Below are 23,384 nucleotides of genomic sequence, written 5' to 3'. Positions count from 1 at the left end.
AGAAACTGTCTGCCATTATCTTTGTGTACCCCAAGTCTTTTGAGTGCCTGAAATCCATTGTATACCTTCAGTAAATATGAAGTGGATGAAGGAAAGAGGAGGAAAGGAGGGGGGTGGGGGGAAGATTGAAGTATCTCATCATACACACTGTTAGCACTTTTAGACTAGCATGTGAGCACATATTACTGAAACCATTTTTTAAGACGTGCTGTTTAAACGGGGCAACGCTTATACTCAACATTTCAGAAGATACCGTTGGTACTCACCCCCTCCTCCCCTTCATCCCTACACACTATCACAGAGCCCCACCCCCCCCCCCAGCAGGTAAAGTAATATGCTATGTGTAGGCTCCAATTGGCTCCTAAGTTAAAGTATGAACAAACAAACAAAAAACTCACTTTTAACTATCTGGCTGAACGCATAGGCATGAGGCTCGTATAGCATGGTCATTTCTGGGCAGGCAATTCTGTTGCTCTTACCCTAACCCCAAAATACATTTGCTGCTTAGTGGCAGGATCTAGTGGGGAAGGGGACCCAAGAGTCAGCCTGGATTGGGGATCACAGCCCAAATTGGGCTAGGCACAGGAGGGAAGCTCTCACTGATTGATAAATAAGATGCTGATTGGCCAGTAGCCAGGCAGGAAGTGTAGGATAGGCGGGACAAGCAGAGAAGAGAATTCTGGTAACCAGAAGGCTGAGTCAGCAGACGCTGCCAGCCACTGCTGCCATGAGAAGATGTAAAGTACTGGTAAGCCACAAGCTATGTGGCAACTTATAGATTAATAGAAATGGGTTAATTTAAGATATAAGAACTAGATAACAAGAAGCCTGAGCCATTAGGCCAAACAGTTTAACTAATATAAGCGTCTGTGTGTTTATTTGGGTCCAAGCAGCTGGCCGCAGGGCTGCGGGAGCTAAGCCAAACCAGAAAAACTTTAGCTACAGAAGGCAACCTGGTAAGAAGTAGGATCACTTAACAGGGAAGACTGTCCCACAGGAAACATCCTTAAAGCCAAGACGTCAGGTCTGATGGTTTTCAAGGGAACATGGAGATCTGGATATTTTCATGGCATCTGATGGTTTCTAAGTGTTGATTTCCAAGTCAAACAATGTTAAAACACTGTCCAAATCCCTGGTGTGGGGTGGTGATGGAGAGTGCTCATGGTTGACTGTGGCTGAGTATCCTCAACTGGTCACACATGCATGTCTCAGGCTAGGATAAGGGACTGTCATCAGAAGGCAGCCTTGACCCAAAGGATTGGGGGGACATTTAGGATGAGATCCTTGTCCACTTGGATGTGTCTTTGTGATAATATCACAGAGAACAGAATGGTTGGCTCCCCGGGATCAGGGGTGATATGGGCATCACCCCCACCCTCCCCACCCACACACACTTTCCAGCAGAGCCTCCTTGTAAGCACATCTCCACCTTAGAGGCTCTGGTCAATGCAGTCACAGGCCTTGGCTCTCACCTTGGCTCCCTTTTTTTGAACTGTGCTCTTCCGAAAAAGATAGCTGGTCCGAGTCAATGCTTCTGTCTCTTTTACTTGAACTTATCGAGAATCCTAGAAATGGGAAATGAAGAGAAAAGAATGTTTGTGGGAGAAAGAAGTGGGGGGTACATTCCTAAGGATGAGAGTTTTGCCTCAGTGTGAAGGCAGAGTTACTATCATCTTCCAATGATGGAGATGTAGGATAGGGATCCCAAATGGGGATCTGGTAACCTGCGATCTTACTTGGCTGATGGCGAGGACTCCTCTCTGACATAGGGAGAAGAGATGGGAATAGACCATTTGGGGCTTGGGGGAGGGAGGCCTCCATTTTCAACATCAGTTCATCATGGCTCCTGAAATCATGGAAGCTATTGACACTCATCTGAGAGGTCTGCTGGGTTCTGAGTATCTCCCATTTAGAAGAGAAGTCTAGGACGAGTAAACCTTAAACTGATACGAAAACATATTGCTGCTTTCAATCTATTTTTTTTCTCTTGCTAAACATCATTTAATGAGCTTTGATCAAGTGCCATCACTGATATCCCTTACAACCAGTACCCTGCAAAACAAATTCTCCAATCTTTAGTTTGCCAATTTCTGTGGTGTAAATGTTCAGATCATCTGGGCTCCCTCTAGACTTCCTATACTTGTTTTTGTTTGTTTGTTTGTTTGTTTTTCTCTGTGTGGTTTTGGTGCCTGTCCTGGATCTCGATCTGTAGACCAGGCTGGCCTCAAACTCACAGAGATCTGCCTGGCTCTGCCTCCCAAGTGCTGGGATTAAAAGCATGGGCCACTACTGCCCAGCAACTTCCTGTTCTTGTATGGAATTCTGGAAATGCTTCAGGCAGCAGCTGAGAACTTTGGCAGTTACCTAATTACTTCCCTCTCTCCTAGGGATGACTCTGCTATGTGCTTAGCCACCAATATCGGTTATTCTATCTGCTATTTCAGAATTTTCTTCAAGAGGAAGTGAACCTGTTCCTAGCTACTCCAGGGTTGCTGGAAAGAAAAACCTTCTGTTTTGATGTGTTTCTATTTGGATCAGATATGAAATGTTTACATAATGGGCGCTATCTCTGCTCCTTAACTGACATCCTCACACTGGCACAGCACTGCTCTAACACACATTAAAGTCATTGTTTTGTTGACTTCAGAGTATTTGTACAGTTTCAGTGAACAGATTTAGTTTATTCCAGCTAGTATATTAGGTTAATAATGTATAATTGGCCTTGTATCCACGGATCAATCCTATTATAGAGTGATGGGTGATGTTCTGTATGCTGGGAATATGTGTTGCTCTGATTGGTTGATAAATAAAGCTGTTTGGCCAATGGTGAGGCAGAATAAGGTTAGGTGGGACATTCTAACTAGAGAGAGGAAGGAAAAAGAGATCAGAGGAGATGCTGCTAGCCACCTCCAGGAGAAGCAAGATGTAAAGGTACCTGTAAGCCACAAGCCACATGGCAAAGTATAGATTTATAGAAATGGATTAATTTAAGATGTAAGAGCTAGCCAGTGAGAAGCCTGCCATAGTTTAAAAATAATATAAGCCTCTGTGTGTTTATTTGGGTCCAAGTGGCTGCGGGACTGGTGGATGAGAGAGATTTGTTCCTGACTGCAGGCTGGGCAGGACACAGGAAAACTTTCAGCTACAATAGAGGCCTTTAATAATACCAAACAGCTTTTGAGATACCATCGTATCACCTATAAATAATGTATTTTCTGTGTGCTCATGTTGTTTTATATCTGAAGCTAATTTGAGCTTCCAAATTAATAATATCTGATAACAAAGGTAAGAGGTGGGGCTAGAGAGATGGCTTAGTGGTTAAGAGCACTGGCTGCTCTTCCAGAGGACCTGGGTTCAATTCCCAGCACCCACATGGCAACTCACAACTGTTTGTGACTCCAGTTCCAGGAGATTTGAAATTGTCACACAAACATATATGCAGGCAAACCACCACATAAAAATAATAAATAAGGCTGGGCAGTGGTGGTGCACCCTTGTAACCCCAGCGCTCGGGAGGCAGAGGCCGGTGGATCTCTGTGAGTTCGAGGCCAGCCTGGTCTACAGAGCTAGTCCAGGACAGGCTCCAAAGCTACAGAGAAACCCTGTCTCAAAAAACCAAAAATCAATCAATCAATCAATCAATCAATCTTTAAAAAAAGGTAAGAAGAACCCTTGTCCAAGTTTTGATTTTTCAGTTTTGACTATGAAATAATAAACTTTGAGCAGACCACTCTAGAATCAGGGTTTTCACTTAGCTTGAATTAAGACCTGTCGTGACTTACTTTCTAAGAGTCTTGGGAAAATGGAGGTATTCTTTGCTGCCTGGGCTCTTTTTTGTGATTGCTGCAATTGCCAGTGTTTCGGAGACAACTTCAGCAGGAAAAATCCATATTTTATGTACTCCTTGAGGAGGAATTCAGTTTTTGCTATTTCACTTCAAAAGAAATGAGGATATGGTTACACAGCCATGAAAAATTCTCTCCAACATTTGTTTGCACAACAGCACATTTGATGTGACTTGTAAACACAGCCACAAACTGTGCATTTCTGAAAGATATGAGCAGAAAGAAGCCCAGAAGTTGTTCTTGGACGAAAACAGGCCAGGTACATGCACACAGAGAGTGGGCTGGTGACAGGCTTGCTCTGCTGGCTTATTTCTGTCAGAAACATTATATTCTATTAAACTTTAGCCATATGGGGAATTTGGAAAGTAAAAAAGACAGTGGTTATATGAGGGTAAGCAAGGGAGCTACCATCTCACCAGGGCCTGACATATGTAAGCAGTTTGCAGAATGCCCGACACACATACTTGACAATCAGTACAGAATTTAAAAATAGGGCTTTATCTTAGTCAGGGTTTCTATTGCTAGGATGAAACACCATGACAAAAAAGCAAGTTGGAGAGGAAAGGGTTTATTTGGCTCACACTTCCACATCATAGTCCATCACTGGAGGAAGTCAGGACAGGAACTGGAGGCAGGAGCTGATGCAGAGGCCATGGAGGGGTGCTGCTTATTGGCTTGCTTCCCCTGCCTTGCCCAGCCTGCTATCTTATAGAACCCAGGACCACAAGGGCAGGGATGGCACCACCCACCATTGGGCTGGGCCTTTCTGCACTGATCACTAACTGAGAAAATTTCTTACAACTGGATCTCATGGAGACATTTCCTCAGCTGAGGCTCCTTCTTCTCTGATGACTCTAGCTGGTGTCAAGTTGACACACAAAACCAACCAGTACAACTGACCCTTGCCAACGTGACATACAAACATATCGCTATTAAGTCCTTCCTTTCTTATTCATCCCCAAGATCTCACATTAAAATCATAAATAACTTTAAAAGTCCCACTGTCCTTACAATCCAAACACATTGAAATTTCAGTCTCTTTAGGATATCTTGTAGCAAGCTTTCTTGAATATGGCATTTAAGATGTTTTAGTAGCATAAGGCTTTTCATGACAGTGAGATATGTCTGCTCCTGGCAGTACCAATCGTTTTCAATATCCAATCTCTTTTAAACATTCAAGTCTTCAATCTGTGGGCTCCTTTACAAATCAAAATTAAAGACCTTCTTCAAGGGGGGAAGAACCAGGGTACCATCACAATCTAAACCAAGCAAAACCAAACTCCAACAGTGTAAATAACTCAATGTTCAGTCATCTGGGATTCACTCACGGTCTTCTAGATTCCTCCAAAGGGCATGGATCACTTCTCTGGCTCTGCCCTCTGCAGCGCATGGAACTTGTCTTCTAGGATCTGGTTGGCTCCCCTGTACTGATGCTAATGTTCTTGGTGGTCATCCTATGGTGCTGGAATCTTCAAGATGCTGGGCTCCTTTGCTGCAATTGGGCTGCACTGTCACCAGTAGCCTCTCATAGGCTCCTTTTATGGCACCAAGCCTCAATTTCTTTGCACAATCCCTTCAGTCCTGAGCCTTCAACTGCCACTGAGGCTGCACCTTTACCAATGGCCTCTCCTGATGTCTCACAGTGCCAAGTCTCAGGTACTCTCCATGACCCCTTCTTGCCTTCAGAACCAGTACCATTTGGGTGATGCTTACACATTACCAAGTCCTGCTGCTAATGCAGGGTATAACCATGGCTGCCTCTGGAACACAGCTTCTCTGTGCTCTCAGGAAACACTTCCAAGAAGATTTCTCAGGATACTGTCAGTGTGTTAGTCGATTTCCTGTTTGCTGCAAGATGTAGCAGTCCCAGCTCCAGTACCACCTCTGCCTGCTTCCCACCATGATGATAATTGACAGAACCTTTGGAACTATAAGTGAGCACCCTTAATTAAATGTTTTCTTTGTAAGAGTTGCCATGGTCATGGTGTCTCTTCACAGCAATAAAAACCCTAACTAAGATATGTGTGTTTGTGGATATCCTGAGTATAAGAAACTTCAAAGCCTTCCCCACCATGACTCACGTCCTCTAACGTCACACCCACTTCATCAAAGCCACACTGCCAAATAGTGCTACTTCCTGTGTGATTATGGGGGCCAAATACATTCAAACTACCACAATACATAATTAAAAACTAATCTTTAGGGGCTGGAGAGATGGTGCAGTGGTTAAGAGCACTGACTGCTCTTCCAAAGGACCTTGGTTTAATTCCCAGCACCCACATGGCAGCTCACAACTGTCTGTAACTCTAGTTCCAGGGGATCTGACACCACGGCAAAACACCACTATACATAAAATAACATAAAAATAAATGAAAAAAAAACTTTAAGCAACAGATGTTCTTCTTTCCCTCTTAGGGAAAAAGAAACGGATTACTTGCATCCCTTTACTAATGGTAGACGTTTGATGAATGCCCATGATCTCACCAACAATACCTAGAGATTTGAGCTGTGTGCTTTCCCAGCTCCAGGCTGGTTTTTCCCAGTCATGTTTCCAACAGACCCACAAGCAGAGCTGGAAACAGAACAGGAAGGCCCAAGCCAGCCTCCCTCATGTAGAACCTTGCTGGTCCCTCTCACTGTTGTAGCATCTCAGCCCTTCGTCTGTCAGAGCCTTCCTGCAGCCCAGTACAAGTGGACTTTAAGGGCCAGTACAGGTCCTCATGTTCAGTAGCTGGGAGCTGGTGCAAGTCCCTCATTCCACCTCCCAGAAGTGTCAAGATCATAGGGTAAGAGTTGGCTGGGATCACACGCCTGTGATGGAAAAGTTTTCCAGAAAAAGTAATTTCTCCTTTTAAAAACTTTCCATTCTCAGACCACCTTACCATAAAAAGAAGGGGTTCCCCTTTACTGATTCTACACACATGTCTGCTCCATTACCTCATTCACCCTTCTAGAATGGTAAGACACATAAGCAGTGAGCAAGGCTGTTTATGGGGTGCCCAAGTGGGCACTATGCAGAGCATAGTCATTAGTGCAAGCACCATGACCTCTGGAACCAGGTGGATAGGATAATGGATATATGTGTGTGTGTGTGTGTGTGTGTGTGTGTGTGTGTGTGTGTGTGTATAATTAAATATAGAGGATCATCTAAATGGTCCTGGTAGTGCACCCCTGTAATCCCAGCTAGCTGGGAAGCTGAAGCAAGGTGTTTAAGGTTTGCTGGAACTACAGAGTGAGTTTGCTATGGATATCGCTCTGTGTAAATAAAGTTCTGATTGGCCAGTGGCCAGGTAGGAAGTATAGGTGGGACAAGAGAGAAGAGAATTCTGGGAGGTGGAAGGCTGGGTGGAGAAAGACACCACCAGCCGCCGCCATGACAAGATGTAAGGTACTGGTAAGCCACAAGCCATGTGGCAAAGTATAGACTAACAGAAATGGGTTAATTTAAGATAGAAGAAGTAGATAACAAGAAGCCTGCCACGGCCATACAGTTTGTAAACAATGGAAGTTTCTGTGTGCTTTCTTGGTTGGGTCTGAGCCACTGTGGGACTGGCGGGTAAGAGAGATTTGTCCTGACTGGGCCAGGCAGGAAAACTCTCTACAAATGGCGCCCATCGTGGGGCACGAATTTCCACCTAAAACCTGAAAAAAAAAAAGATTCTAAAACAGAGCTAAAAAGAACTTCCTAGTTGTTTCTCTCAAGTTAGCGGCAGCCTGCCGGTTTGAGCTACTATGGTGGGTTCCTGGCCTGTGCGTCTGACCTGCAGTGTGACGGGAATGAGGAATCTATAAGCGACACTTTACTCTGCTGCGTGGTGGATTTAGCCTTTGCTAGTTTAAAAAAAAAAAAAAAGTGAGATTTCTGGGCTATGCGCTGCTTTAATAGAACTGCTTCTGATAGTTGATGGTACACATGGCTCCAGACCCAGAGCTGGTGGTAAACTGAACCACCACCATGTTGGGAAGCTGAGGTGTGTGGAGCCAGCAGCTACAGTGGCATTTCAGTCTTACAAAGATGGATATTACACAGAGAATCTGGTTTGTCTTGTCTTTGGGACTTTTAACTGCAGAAAAAGATTTGATCGTAAAAGCTGTTGAGTTAAATGAATATGTAAATTTTAAAGGTAACTTGACTTCAAAATTTGGATATAAGGATATGTTGCTTTGGAAAAGAGTCTCTGCTTTTGTTTCCACAGAAAGCCAGAGGCTATGGATTTGTTCCAGATTAAGATACATCAGGTTTGATCAGCCAAGACCACCTGAAAGGTCTCCGATGACACCATGGCCCAGATGATCCAACATCCAGAATGCTTTCAAGGCAACTGGCTCAGAGGTTCACCCTAATGGACTACTCCATAATCCTAAAATTTTCTTTGTGTCCCCATAAGATACAGCGCCCCCCTCCAGCAGGAAGTAGTAAGAGAAACTACACCCACATTCCCAAAATTATCAAGCTGGCTTTGGAGATGGAATTGGCTCACTCCTTCTCTAAACCCAGACATATTGCTAAAAGAAAAGGTTAAGAGATTCTTGTGTCTCAAATCAGAAGAGCCCTCTGGTGTGGGACAGAGAAAAACCAATATTTTTCTTTAAAGCAGTTTGATTATAAATGAGATCTCTTTCTAAAGAAGAAAAGGGGATATGATACAGATATAATAGGATGAAAGGGTAGATTAAGGAACTTACTTCTAAAGAGCAACAACTTGTTTAAAATGTTTTACATTGGTATAGATTTTAGTCTATTGATACAAACCTAAAGTTAATTTTATTATACTGTGTGTATATTTCTACTCTTGTTGAAGATATTATGTTTGTCCAGCTCATTTAAAATTGTAATGGATAATTAGAAATAGATTAATAACTGGTCATCTATGATAATCATACTCATAGCCATGTTAGTTAAGTCTTCTAGGTATACACAGAGATATTTCAGATAGACAGGTAATCTTCAAACACTTCAAAGGTCTACAGAATATGGCATTTAAAATATTTTTAAAATTTAGACTTTCTGGACAGTGAGACATGTCTGCTCCTGGCAGCACCAATTTACTTCAGAGAGGAGGATGGACATTGAAGACACTTCATATGGAGTTTATCTTCACCTTGGCAAAAATAGCCATTTGGGCAAGAAACTGTTCTTGCCTGGACTGCTTGATCGAATGGATGTATAGGACCCATAAAAAGGTGACCACTAAACTTTGCTTGACAAAATGGTCCTTCAGGTTCCTGCTTCGCAGAGGAAACTGCCAGACATTCTACAGGACACTAAGAGAAGTGACTGAGAGACTCTAGCCCTGTGGGCTGAAGACAAATGCCCCAACTTTACAAAGGAACATTAGGTGACTGTCCAGGCTGCCAGCTGTCTCTGTCTACCCTGCAAGACTCCTGAAAAATGCTTACATCCTTCTCCCGGTTCTCAGGTAATATTATATCCTTCTGAGGTCTTTGATGTGGTTGAAGACTAGATAGTTATAATTTCCTCAGTTATGATAAAAGATAAGTTAGATATAAAACCTTAGACTCACAAATATAAGATAGATAGGATATCTTCTTTAATATTGTAACTGTAATTCTTGTTTGATGATTGTTTTGTTATATGTAATTGTACTATGTAAAAGTTAAAACCTTCCTTTAAAAAAAAAGAAAAGGGGAAGTGCTGTGGATATCGCTCTGTGTAAATAAAGTTCTGATTGGCCAGTGGCCAGTCAGGAAGTATAGGCAGGACAAGAGAGAATAGAATTCTAGGAGGTGGAAGGCTGGGTGGAGAAAGACACCACCAGCCGCCGCCATGACAAGATGTAAGATACTGGTAAGCCACAAGCCATGTGGCAAAGTATAGACTAACAGAAATGGGTTAATTTAAGATAGAAGAAGTAGATAACAAGCAGCCTGCCACGGCCATACAGTTTGTAAACAATGTAAGTTTCCGTGTGCTTTCTTGGTTGGGTCTGAGCCACTGTGGGACTGGCGGGTAAGAGAGATTTGTCCTGACCGGGCCAGGCAGGAAAATTCTAACTACATGAGTTCAAGCCCAGCCTGGACAATATAGTGAGGCACAATCTAGGAATTAAAAGTAAGACAAAAAATGCTGGGGGCATAGTGAAGAATTTCATTACTTGGGGAAGTGGGGAGGGAGTCCCCTATTTTGAAGCACCTTCAACGTTAGACTTTTAAATAGAAGAGGCTACTAGAGCCTGAATCTGTTTGAAACATATATTTTGGATTATGAACTTAGGGTCCCACAGTAGTCACAGAGCCTTTTAGATATTGAAAATCATTCAGATGAGTTTCCTTGAACATAAAAGGTTTGAGAAGGAGTGACTGACAATATCATAGAATGAACCCCACCCCTGCTCCTGTGAATTTTCTTAAATTTTAAATATAAGGCCTTAAATTTTCTTCCCACCCCCCATTTTTTTTTTTTGTTTTTTGAGACAGGGTTTCTCTGTAGCTTTGGAGCCTGTCCTGGACTAGCTCTGTAGACCAGGCTGGCCTTGAACTCACAGAGATCCGCCTGGCTCTGCCTCCCAAGTGCTGGGATTGAAGGTGTGCACCACCACCTGGCTAGATCTTAAATTTCTTAACAGTGACATGAGATTCTACTAAGGATTTTGAATACAAAATCTGACAATGACGGATGTAAGGTGACCATCATATGCATCCCAGTTGAGATGCTTAAATGTGGGTGAAGGGTTTCTCACAACAAACAAACAGGAAGCACATAGGGAAAAACCTTATATACTCCTGACACTGTGTTTGCCTCTTTTCAATGAACTCCTCTGCTTCCACATCTACAAGTCGGGGAGGCTTTCAGAGAGAGAGAGGCTCATGTTCTGAAATCTAGGTGGGCACAATCCTTTACTTACTTTAAAAATCTGTTCATACTAAGTTACTGGTTGGTAAGGTTATTCCCACTTGGCTTTTTCTGGGCATGAGAGGTCATGATGGATGGGATGTGGGAATTGGCTGTGGAAGGCCTGCACCCCTCACCTCTTTATCACTTGCATTTCCAGAGGAAAGACTGAAACCCCTCACCTCTTTATGGCTTGGACTTCCATGCTTGCTTTCTTGAGCTCTGTTGTCATTTGGAGTTTGTTTATTGTTTCTTGGGCTGCCCTGAGAAAGAACACAGATCTATTAGTATTTATTTATTTTTCTGAGAAACTGAAACAAGCAAGCAAAGACTTGGGGGGGGGGGCATAGCTAGAGGGGAGACACTAACATTTTAAGAGCATCTACAGATCTCTGGTCATTTTCACGAAGGAACTCTTCAAAGGATACTGCATCAGCTTGGAGCTTTTTCTCGGCTTTTCTGAGTTGATTTTCTTTCCCGGCTATGAGTTTTTCAAACTTTTGAATTGTGTTTTTCTTGGTTGAGACTGCATACTAGGAATATTGAAAACAAGAGTGGGTCAAGAACATTCCATGACATGTTACTGATAGGTTTCAACAGAATCTCCATAAAGGCTAGTGGGTCCTGCAGCAAGATGGCCACTTGTGGTAGACGTAATAATACCATGCATTTATCTCATGAAGGGAGATTGCTTTGGGGGCAGTCCAAAGGGAAGGTAAGCCTTCTCACTAGCTTTCATGAAGAGACTTCGTGTCCTTCTAAAATGGCTTTCCCTATCAGTCAAAACATGAGTTATCAGAGAGAAGGGAATTTCAATTGAAAAAGAAATGCTTCCCTAAGATTGGCTTGTGAGCAAGCCTTGAGGCATTTTGTTGATTAATAATTGATGTGGGAGAACCCAGATGACTGTGGGTGGGCCTAGCTGGCATGAGTCCTGGATGGTATAAGAAAACATGCCAAAGCAAGCCATGGGAGCAAGCTAGGAAGAAGCATTCCTCTATGGATTTTGCCTCTAAGTTCCTGCCTCGCTTGAGTTCCCGAGCTAATTTCCCTCAGTCTCAGTGATGGACTGTTACCTGGAAGAATAAGATGAGAGGAACCCTTTCCTTTCTCTTGGTCATGGTATTTTATCACAGCAATGGAAACCTAACTGAGACAGGATGCATCATGGAAGACACCACCATGGAGAAACCAAGCTGGTACTGATCTGAAAGCTTCATCCTTACTAGATAATTTTCATATGCCGGAAAGTCCTAGGCATGCTAGTGGAAGAGAAAAGGAATCATCGCTCTCACCCAGCTATGACCTCCGTGAGCTGCAATAATGACTAGCCTGGCAAGATATGCTTACTGGTACAATAGTAGCATGGATATCATTTGAGTAACCAACCACTTTCTGATTGGACCTAAGGTCTCTTCCACTGGGTAGAACCCTTACCTATTCCTGTTATTGGGGTCAAGAACTTGTGGCTAGATAGGCCCTAGGGAAGAACCTACTACTATTATTTTGCTAAGTCGATATAATATTGAAACAACTCCTATGGTAGTTTGAATGTGATTGGCCCCTATAATCTCATAGGGAGTGGCACTATCAGGAGGTGTGGCTTTGTTGGAGTGGGTGTGGCCTTGATGGAGGAAGTCTGTCACTATGGGAGTGAGCTTTGTGGTCTTCTTCTCAAGCTTCACTCAGTGTGATAGTCAGTCAACTTCCTGTTGCCTCTGAGTCAAGATGTAGGACTCTCACCTCCAGCACCACATCTGCCTGCATACTACCACGTTCCCCTTCATGATCATAATGGACTGAACCTCTGAAACTGTTAAGTGAGTCACCCTCAACTAAACGTTTCCTTTATCAGAGTTGCCATGGCCATGGTGTCACTTCACGGCAATAAAAACCTAACTAAGACATTTAGGATTACTACTGTGGTGATGAAATACCGTGACCAAAGCATCTTAGGGAGAAAAGGGTTTATCAGTTACAATCCCATATTACAGTTCATCATCAAAAGCAGTGAGGGAAGGAACTCAAGCATGGCAGGATCCTGGAGGCAGGAGTTGATGCAGAGGCCATGGAGGGGTGCTGCTTACTGGCTTGGCTTGCTTCCCATTGACTTGCTCAGCCTACTTTCTTATAAAACCCAGGACTAACTAGCCCAAGGGTGGTCCCACCCAAGACAGGCTGGGCCTTCTCACATCAATCACTAATTAAGAAAATGCCTGCCCTACATGCTTACCTACAGCCAGATACTATGGAGGCATTTTTTTTTCACCTGAGACCCCCTCCTCTCTGATGACTCTAGCATGTGTCAAGTTCCCACAGAAGTAGCCATCACGAGTATTGATGGCATATTGCTATGCCCAGAGATCAGTGCATCCCTCACCTGTCACCAGAAAAGCTTCTTCTTGTAGCAGATGGGGATAAACACAACTAGTCAACAAGCTGAGAATAAGAGACTGTGGAGTGTTCAGCCCTGAATACAACATCTGTATGTCCTCAATTTCCCCAAGGCTCAGGGATCATTGCAGAAGAGCCGGAACATTGTAAGAGTCGGTGGTGTGGGTGATGTCAAGAACACAGTGTTTTCTAGACACAAGAGGAAAATTGCACATACAGAACTCCCCGCAACTGCAACAGCATGCACAATACCTTTGCAAACTCAAAACAAAAGTGTGGTGTGGAGGACTGGAGCTGGGCATGAAGTCTCATTCCTAGCTGAGGAGCTATTAGTGTTTGATAATTGCTGGGAAAAGGAGAATCATTTTTCTTTCTTTAATGGTGTGACTCTTGGTACAGGGCAAGCCTCACATCCAAGGGCAGTTGGACAACAGAAATCAGACTCAACAGTTTTGTTTTTTTTTAAGGGAAGAACATGAAAGTGGGTGGGTAAGGAGGTGAAAGCTGATCTGGAATGAGTTGGGGTGTGTGTGAAACTATCAAAACACATTGTATGAAGTTCTCAAAGGATAATAAATAACATTATTAAAAAGAATAAATTTCCAATATAGACAAATGCTCTTTCTACATTGGTTGAGATGATTATATGGCTTTTCATTCCTAATCTGTTGATGTGTATTGTACTTATCCATTTTCAAATGTTAAGCTGCCTTCATATGCTTAGGATAAGCTGATTAGCCATATGGATTATCCTTTTTGCATATTGTTTGATTAGTTAAAATTGTTTAGAATGCTTGACTCTAGCTTCTTCTTTAAATATTTGTTATATTCAGTGAATCGGTCGGTTAGTTAGTATAGGTTCATGGGACAGACACATGGAGGTCAGAGGGCAACTTGTAGAAGTCAGTTCTCTCCTTCATCATGTGGGTCTCAGTGAACTCAGGTCATCAGGCTTAGAACCATTGCCTTCACCCATTAAAGCCATCCTGTGGGCCTGAGCTTTCTTTTCTTCTGAAGCCTGTATCCTGCTTAGAGATCAAGACAATGTTCTTGTCATATTGAGTGTTGGGAATGTTCCTTCTTCTTACTCAGTTTTATTTAACAGAGTATGTAAAATTAGAATGGTTTTCTCTTAAAATGTCTGGTACACTTAACCAGCCAATGTGGATTTTTCTTTCTTTTGCCTACAAGTTCAATTTTTAGAGTGATATAAAGCTATTTATCTGCTTTCTTCTTGGGTAAGCTTTGTTAGTTTGTAACTTTCTATTCCATCCATGTCGAATTATTGTCATAAAAGTGTTCATAGTATAAAATCACAATACATTAACATTTACATTTTAAATGAGACTTTCATATCCTAAGTCTGCCACAAATAAAATTTTTTTTAAAGGAAGGGATCAAGGAAACCCATTGAACTCCCAGAGAAACTGCCAAGCATCATCATAAGGTACCTAGTCAAGACATTAGTTACATCAGCAACTAATGTCTTCGTGGTTTCATGATGAAGGCCAAATCACACCCAGGAACTAATATTAGCAAACAAAGCCACAGGGTTCTCTTCACAGCTGTACGATGTAATTTGTGTGAGCTCTGTTGATGGTAGCTGGCCTCATAGGAAAGCATTACCTTTAGCCTATATTCCAAAATGTGTGCTGTGAAATTAGAAAAGATCAGATACGTTTTCCTTTCCTCATTAGCATTCAAGACCTTAACAGCAACAGACCATCTTTAAATGATTGGGGCTTGACAACAGAGGCATGAGCTACAGGTAGTTGATTCTTGTTTGTAATAATTCTCCCACTGTTGTGTGCACAGTACCTCTGTTCTATCTATGGTAACGTAATGTGCATACAAGGATAAATAACATAGGTCATATGGCCTGTGAGGTAGATCATTGAATCTATGCTGAGAAAAAAGATAAAGAAATAATAGGATAAATGGGTAGATCGTTGAATCTATCCTAAAAAGAAAAAGGGGAAGATATAGAAATAATAAGATATAAGATAAAAGGTAGATTTTTGGATCTACTCAAAAAAAGAGAATATGGATATGATAAAATAAAAGGTCAATTATTGAATCTTGAATCTACTTTTTAAAAGGAACTACTTGTTTTAAACAGGATAAGTAATGAATTTTGTTTGTTTGTTTGTTTGTTTTGGTTTTTCAAGACAGGGTTTCTCTGTGTAGCTTTGTGCCTTTCCTGGATCTCACTCTGTAGACCAGGCTGGCCTCAAACTCACAGAGATCCACCTGGCTCTGCCTCCCGAGTGCTGGGATTAAAGATGTGTGACACCACTGCCCAGCAAGTAATGAATTTTTTTGTCTGAGTTTATTAAATGTTACTGAACTTAACATTGTTATATATTAATGGAGTTTTTCGTCTGAATCTGTCAAATGTTAATGAACTAGACATCGTTAATGTAATTCTTGACTGTATATATTGTATATACTTATTGGATATAGTTTTTCTTGTATTAGTTATAAGCTTTTTTAAAATTTCAGACAAAAAGGGGAAATGTGGTGATATTGTGTTCCCCAAAATATTGTGCACCCTAATAAACTTTTCTGGGGTCAGAGAACTGAACAGCCACTAGATATAGAGGCCAGAAAATGGTGCCACATACACCTTTAATCCTAGCATCCCAGAGGCAGAGATCCCTCTGGATCTCTGTGAGTTCAAGGCCACACTGGAAACAGCTAGGCGTGGTGACTTACTCCTTTAATCCCAGGAAGTGATGGCAGGAAATACCTTAAAGGTATTTAAGGTGTGAGGACGAGGAACTAGAGCCTGGCTAAGCTTTTAGGCTTTTGAGCAGCAGTTCAGCTGAGATCCATTTTGAATGAGGACTCAGAGGCTTCCAGTCTGAAGAAACAGGATCAGCTGAGGAACTGGCGAGGTGAGGTGGCTGTGGCTTGTTCTGCTTCTCTGATCTCCCAGCGTTCACCCCAGTACCTGGCACTGGCTTTGTTTTATTAGTAAGACCTGTTAAGATTAGTGCTACAACCTGGGTTCTAGTTCAAGGTCTGATGATAGGATAAAGCCCTGTTATTTTATAAGATCTGGTTGACTATGCTGTGAGCTTATTGTTACAGGTGCAGTTGGTACCACAGGTGGACTTCGCAGTCTTTCTAGACCTTGCCTCATTAAATATTAAAATTTGGCTGATTTTAATATCCCCTTTTCCTGCAACAAGCCATCTCGCTCTGGTATGTGTGGGTGTAGAGAGAGCGGGAAGGTTCCAGAATGTTCTGATTTCCACCCTAGACAGTCAACTAGAATGTCAGGATGATCAAATTAGGCTTCCTGGGGGATATTGAGGCTATTCTCAGACTGGGGGCAAAGAGATCATGGGGCCTCTAGAAATACAGACCACTTCCTGGGTTACTGGCATAGACCACTTAAATGTAAATTCTCCGGCACATAATAAGCATGCAGTAAATATTGTTCAGGTGAGTACACACAGGAATGAGCCACTCTGTTCAGCCAATAGATTTGGAGCATGTTACGAAAAGCACAATACCAGGAGGCTAAGTATCTTAACGATACTATGCAAGAAGTCTCCCGGCTAATGGAAGAAAGAAGTCAGTCTATTACCTCAAGTAGAAATCTATCTCTCTGGTCATTAATAAACTCGTGCACAGTCCTCTTTCTGTCCGCGCCTGCAGAGAACATTCAAACAGACATAGGTTTAGTTTGCTAGCTTTCACAGACACTGCACGGAACAAAAGCTGGCCAAGTTCTCATATCCGCTGTGTATCCAGACTTGGCAAAGGAGCAGTGTCTTCCCGGTGGCTACCCTGACACTCAAAAGCCGCCACTACAGTAGATGCACTTATTCTGTGTCTTCAAACAGTCCAGGAAGCTTTTTAAGAACTTTACATACATTATTCGATCACGAATAATTCATTACCATCTCATCCTCTTTGCATCCTAAAGCCTAGGGATGCCAAAATTCTTGCCCAAGATCCCACAGCTACAAGTGACAGAGATGGGACAGAGCCACCTCAAGCCATTGTTGCACGAAGTCAGCAGACTGCTCTAAAGCTTTTCTAAAATGTGGGATTTGTACGGATTCTCTGAGAATTTCATACATGCAACGGTTTGTACTTTGATCATAGTCACCTTCACGCCTCCCCACTAGCTTCTCCCAGACCCACCCCCACCTCTCCACCCATCCCGACTTGGTGTACTCTTTAAAAAAAAGAAAAACTTTTTAAAAGCAACTCACTGAGTTCAACCTGTGCTTCGAATATACTCATGGGTATGGGCCCTCCGCTGGACACAACCGAACCAGTAGGGGCTTACAGAAAACCTACCCTCCCCGAGAAGTGGCCAGCTGTGGCTAGCTTCTCAGTCAGGAAAGTCTCCACCTCCATGCTGCTGGGTTTGATCTTGTCGTGGGTGCTGTGACTCTGGCATATCTAGAAGGCATCAGTTTGCTCCTCTCTGACCGCTGGCTCTTACCATCTTTTTACCCCATTTCCTGTAATGGTTCCCAAGCCTTTAAGGGAGCCAAGTGTGATATACAGTTCCATTTGTGTTTGTAGGCTGACCCAATCTCAATGTTTGACCAGTTTAAACATAACACTAGAGGCCTCAGGCCACATGTCTTTAGAGACCACAAGCCAAAATTGCAACCAGGCTGAAAAAGATGACAACCAGTTTTAACCTTCAGAAAACGGGATAGGAATTCCAAGAACATTCGGGTTTTCATTTTAGAAAATGCTACATTTCCACATTAGCTTTGTGTGAATCCAACAGAATGCGGTATAGAATAAAGTCTCTTGCTAATCATGGAAACAGAAACCATTTGTGCTGCCCTGGGAGGCTATGTCTCTCCCCAAAGATCCAATGGTTTCCACCTCTAACTAGCTGGGAGAGATGAGTAAGCCAGCTTTCTCTCCATGCCTCAGTTTCACCATCTGTGTGATGATTGTCCTACCCTCAGCTCACGGCTGTCACCGTGATCTGGTCAGGAAACAGGCACGGAACTCCGTGTTGTCCAAGAAGCTTCAGGAGCCCTTGGCTGCGGCCCCTGCAATGTCCTAGACAGGGACTGTTCCTTCAGCTGAGACCCCAGGGAAAGAGACTGAGAATTAAACCTCCGGTATGGGAAGCCACTGCAATTTCCACTGGCTCATCCCTCTGTTTCACAGTGGTGACGGGAAAAGGGAATGAGCAGGGCGGCGGCAGCGGCGGCGGCGGCGCACGCCTTTAATCCCAGCACTGGGGAGGCAGAGCCAGGTGGATCTCTGTGAGTTCGAGGCCATCCTGGGCTACAGAGCTATTCCAGGAAAGGCGCAAAGCTACACAGAGAAACCCTGTCTCAAAAAACCAAAACAACAACAACAACAACAACAACAACAACAACAACAACAAAAGAGACTGTTGAATAAAAAACACACAGCAGTTACTCAATAACTATAATTGCTGTTATTCAAACAACACACTTGGAGTGAATCATTTCATTTTATGATCAGTCAATCATAAAAGCGACAATAATTATTATAGTCATTGACACAGAAGCACAAGATGGAACCCAAGTGTCTCTTAGCCCTGGTGCTATAGCTGCACCCTCACTATCCCCTGCCATTTCCTGTTGTTCAGTCACATATACATCTGCAAGATGGTCTAAATCAATTAATGTGGCTTGCTTCTTCTTTTTAAAAGATGTATTTGGGGCCTGGAATGTTGGCTCAGGGACCAAGAGCACTTGTTGCTTTTGGAAGGGATCCAGTTTCAATTCTCAACACCCTCACAATTGGCCATTGACCCTAGTCCCAGAGGATCCAACACCCTCTTACATACAGGCAAAACACTATACACACAAAATAATAAAACAAATAAACCTAAGTTTTTTTTTAAAGATTTATCTATTTTTATTTTATATGTAAAGTGTTTTCCCCCCTGCATGTAGGTCTGTGCACCACATACTTGCCTGGTTCCTGAACCAGACAGAAGAGGGTGCCTGACCCCCTGGAACTGGAGTTACAGGCAGTTGTGAGCCTCCACACAGGTGCTAGGAACAGTCTCTGGGTCCTCTGGAAGAACAGCAAGGGCTCTTCTGCTGAGCTATCTAAGACACCCCCTCTTTTTCTTACGAGACGTTTATTTATTTTTATGTGTATGAATATTTTGCCTGCGTTCATGTAAATGCACGACATGCTTGCTTGGTACCCGAGGGGGTCAGAAGAGAGCATTACATCCGTTCAGACTGGAGTCACAACTGGCTGGTGAGCTGCTGTGTGGATGCTGGGGATGGAACCCCAGCCCCCTGCAACAGTCACAAGCGCTCTTGACTAAGCCACCTCTCCAGCCTTGTGGCTTGCTTTCTCTACACGAGTTGAGGAACTCAACATCCCTTTCCTTGCCGGCCACCCTGACCTTATCAGCTGCCAAGTGCTTCATCTGCAGACGTTTCTTGACTCAAAGTGCAGGCAATGCTTAGGACATGTCTGATTGCCAGGTCTGTTTTTGCAACGACAGACAAGCTTATCTCTCACCATATCAGCTCCCTGTTGCTGTATGTGTGCGTCATGTGTCTTGAGCCAGCAAAGCTCCCCCATCCCTAGGAAGTGTCTGGATTTCCACACCTCACATGGCGAGAGCTACCACTTTGAGAGCACCCACCTTCGCCAACGCCAACACTGTGGTTTTGACAATGACTTCCTTGTTTCTCAAAAGCAGAAAAAGACGTAATGATCTCAAGGAAGTGTATTCTTATTTAAGCTTCTCTCTTCTGGCTCTCAAGCCTGTTGCAAAGCTCTTACGCACCATATTGTAACAGGCCTCAGAACTTCGCCTCAGTAACACCATGTTAGAGGCGCCATTCTGACCTGAAAACCCAGCACGCAGGCCCCAACCCCTGACAAAATGGGAACAAGGACCTAGTCCATGGTTCTAGAAAAGTCCACAGATAAGAAGTCCCTAAATGTACTAACCTTGCATTTCAGCTTCTGTACTTCTTGCTAAGTGAAGTGTGCCAACCAGGTTGTGGCTTTTTTGTACGTACAAGACAAAGAGCTGTGAGTCTTGGGCCTGCACGATGTGGGCATGTCCCCCATGCAGCTACTGGCCAGCAATAAAGACATGCTCTTTGGCTTTAAGAATGTCTGTGTTGGCTGGTCAGTGGTGGTGCATGCCTTTAGTCCCAGCAGAGGCAGATGGGTCTCTGAGTTTGAGGCCAGCCTGGTCTATAGAGTGAGTTTCAGGACAGTCAGAGCTACACAGAGGAACCCTGTCTCAACACCCCTCCCCTTCCCCCCCCAAAGAGTGTCTGTGTTGTGGTCTCTGGCTGTCTTACCTTGAAATAACATAGCAGCATAGATTCTGTCTCTCTCACCGCCAGAAAATCCCCCAAACCCATGACGAATAGCAAAGACCAAAAACAAAGTTTTAACGCTAAGAGTAACACTGACTTACCTTCAGTCAGTCTGAGAATAAGAGTGGGATCCAGCCCCAGACTTTCGTAGGAGCCGCCACCTGCTTCAGCATAGAAAGTCAGCTGGCCGAGGTGTGAGCGACTCTTCATCCGAGATGAAAACGTAGTCTTTTGGTAGATTTTCATGCTGCGGTTCATGAGTCTTTCCTGCCCGAGGGGCAAAAGCGCAATAGGAATTTTAATACACCCAAGTACTATATTGTCATAATAGCGATCATGTGTATACGGCAAAGACCTTTGGCCTTAGGCAGCTTGGGAGCTCACCCTGGAAGCAGTGTGCACAGCATCCCTTTCCTTCGTTGTAGGGAGACAAGGAAGAGCATTTCTTTTTCTTTCTTTTCTTTTTTTTTTTTTTGTTTTTTGTTTTTTGTTTTTCCAGATAGGGTTCTCTGTGTAGCTTTGCGCCTTTCCTGGAACTCACTCTGTAGACCAGGCTGGCCTCGAACTCAGAGATCTGCCTGGCTCTGCCTCCCGAGTGCTGGGATTAAAGGCGTGCGCCATCACCGCCCGGCCAGGAAGAGCATGTTTTAAAGGTTGATCTTTTAATAAACTATCTCAGAGGCAGGAAAGTGTCTTTCCAGATTAAATGCAAGGGAATACAGGGAAACCCCAAAGGTTGGTTTGCTGGGACTGAAACCTTAAGAAGGGATGGACCTCTGTGGAAGGTAGTGAAAACCCATCTTCCGGATTCCTTTTAGCTTCTCTCCATTTCATATTAAATTATGCTCAACAAAGGCACACATCGCCTGGAGAAAAGCCCCCCCCAGATGAATATACTGCAGTGTTTCTAGATATTTCCTTCATTATACCTAGGGCTAGAAGAGTCCCTTCATCGGTCACCTTGGGGGAGGAAAGTTGAATCTCAGGCTCGCTACTGATTTAACTTTATTCCAGATTACTCTAAAAATAACCCCCCTGGCCTCCCTACCCCTTCTCTCTTCTCGTCTCTCCCCAGAGCACATATAGACTTGTTTGTCCATCACCACTTTGACACCTTTGGGATCATTCTTAAGGACACAACTCCTGTCACCACAGTGAATTCCCCATCTCTCCCGGCTGTTCACCCTTTCTTTCCCACCAACAGGGCAGACTGCTCTGTCTGTTTTACACGTCTCTGATCCTATGACCTGTCTGTCAGTTCTAAGGTGTTACTTGTGGTAAGATGCACTTTTATTTTGTGCTTGGCCAGTGATTCAGGATGTCATCTGTGCAACACAGTCCCAATTTCAGAAATGTAGTAATTTGAAAACTGTGGGTGTCTTGACGGTCAAGTAGGGTGGACCATGTCTGTTACACTGGAATGGGTAAGGGCGTAGCTGCCTTCCCCCACTAGGTGGCGATCTCTGAAGGTCCCGCGTCCTCTGTGTGCACAATCTTGCAGATGACCCCAGGCCGGGTGTGTCAGTATCCCACATCATGTCCTTTTGTTTATTTGTTTGTTTTTCAAGACAGGATTTCTCTGTGTGACAGTCCTGGCTGTCCTATAACTCACTCTGTAGTCCAGGCTGGCCTCAAACTCACAGAGATCCTCCTGCCTCTGCTTCCCAAGTGCTGGGAGTAAAAACAGGCACCACCCAGCCCAGCCCTGACACCCTGTCTTAACCCATAAAAACTGGTAAGAACTATGACTAGAAGCGCACGATTCTAACCTTTTGGGGACTTTGATCTTAATAAAAAGCCTTACCTTTTTCTTTGCGGCCAATTCACTTTCTTTGAATAGGAAGAGATCTTTGAAAAAGATCTTGTAGGGTCGTTCCTTTTTGATTGCGTCATCTTGGATTCTATCTGGAAGGAGAGAAAGAAGTGAAAGAAGGGAGTGGGGGTGGGTGGGAAGGAGCTGTTAGTCCGTCTAATGAGGGGCTGGGCTCATTAAGTCTCCCACCAGCTGGAGTAGAGAAACGGGACGCAGGGGTCTCTGAGAACGTGGGGTGCAGATGCAGCTTGCCCTCCAGTTGAAACTGGAGCTATAGGTCCTGGGTCTCCTGGGTAAGAAAGAACCCATGGTCTATGGCACGAGCTCAGGACTCAGCACCCCAGGAGACCTGGACCACAGCTAAGGAGTCTTTAGTAGGAGAATGAGATCAAACTCGGAGATGTGGAGATGACTTGGGGTCAGTCAACCACCAGCAAGGATGTGATAATGGTGTGGCCACTTTGGATCACATCTGCCAGCTCCCTGGAAAGTTGAGCATAGAGTTCCTGTAGGGTCCACTGATGGATGAGTGCAATGTGGCTGGTCATGAGAAGACACATCTGGTGAAAGCAGAGCAAGTTGTGGTCGATTCCTTGGGGCCCTGCCGAGGCTCAAGATGTCAAGAAAGCAGGTGGTATTGTAGGTCTCATAAGGTGGCAAGGACTGGATCCGGGGAGAGCGGGAATGTGGGAAAGCATGGGCCACAGGCTAGGGCTCAGCAGAGGAAGACAGTGGCGCAGGGCTGGGAAGCCATGGCGGTTAATTTTGTGTGTTAACTTGCCTGGTCTGTGCTTTGCCCAGATTAAAGGTATTTTTTGGGGGGGGGGGATTTGTGAGAGGTTTTCCAGGTGACTTTAGTATTCAAATTGGTTAGGTCAGAAAAGAAGGCTGCCCCTTCCAATATGTGTGGGCATCAACCAATCCACAGAGGGCCTGAGCAGGACTACAGCTGAGGAGGGAAAAATAGCCATCCCCCCCCCCCCCCCCCCCCACCCGTCGCCCCCCTCACACACACACACATACACACACACACACACACACACACACACACACGGGTGTCTTGCTGTCTGAACTGGCTCCTCAGATTAGTTCCACCAATGCTCAACAGATTGGGGCTCATACTGTCAGCTTGCCTGGGCTCAGGCCTTTGCACTGGA

At 44.0% G+C, this 23,384-nt stretch overlaps 1 protein-coding gene across 1 annotated transcript in view; it reads right to left on the bottom strand.

Moving 5' to 3' along the window:
* Window positions 1–23,384, bottom strand: part of Ccdc38 (coiled-coil domain containing 38) — a 47,240-nt gene that overhangs the window by 14,470 nt on the left and 9,386 nt on the right. The window contains exons 2-8 of the mRNA XM_036170226.1: window positions 22,219–22,319; window positions 20,516–20,681; window positions 16,688–16,752; window positions 11,068–11,231; window positions 10,881–10,961; window positions 3,783–3,934; window positions 1,457–1,565 (exon numbers count right to left, since the gene is read on the bottom strand). Of these exons, the coding sequence (XP_036026119.1) occupies window positions 1,457–1,565; window positions 3,783–3,934; window positions 10,881–10,961; window positions 11,068–11,231; window positions 16,688–16,752; window positions 20,516–20,681; window positions 22,219–22,319 (838 nt within the window). The remainder of the gene's footprint in view (window positions 1–1,456; window positions 1,566–3,782; window positions 3,935–10,880; window positions 10,962–11,067; window positions 11,232–16,687; window positions 16,753–20,515; window positions 20,682–22,218; window positions 22,320–23,384) is intronic.

The sequence above is a fragment of the Onychomys torridus genome, chromosome 20 (genome assembly GCF_903995425.1).
Source record: "Onychomys torridus chromosome 20, mOncTor1.1, whole genome shotgun sequence".
Taxonomy (NCBI): domain Eukaryota; kingdom Metazoa; phylum Chordata; class Mammalia; order Rodentia; family Cricetidae; genus Onychomys; species Onychomys torridus.
The sequence above is the reverse complement of the archived record's forward strand: the minus strand, read 5'-3'. Positions and strand labels throughout refer to the sequence as shown.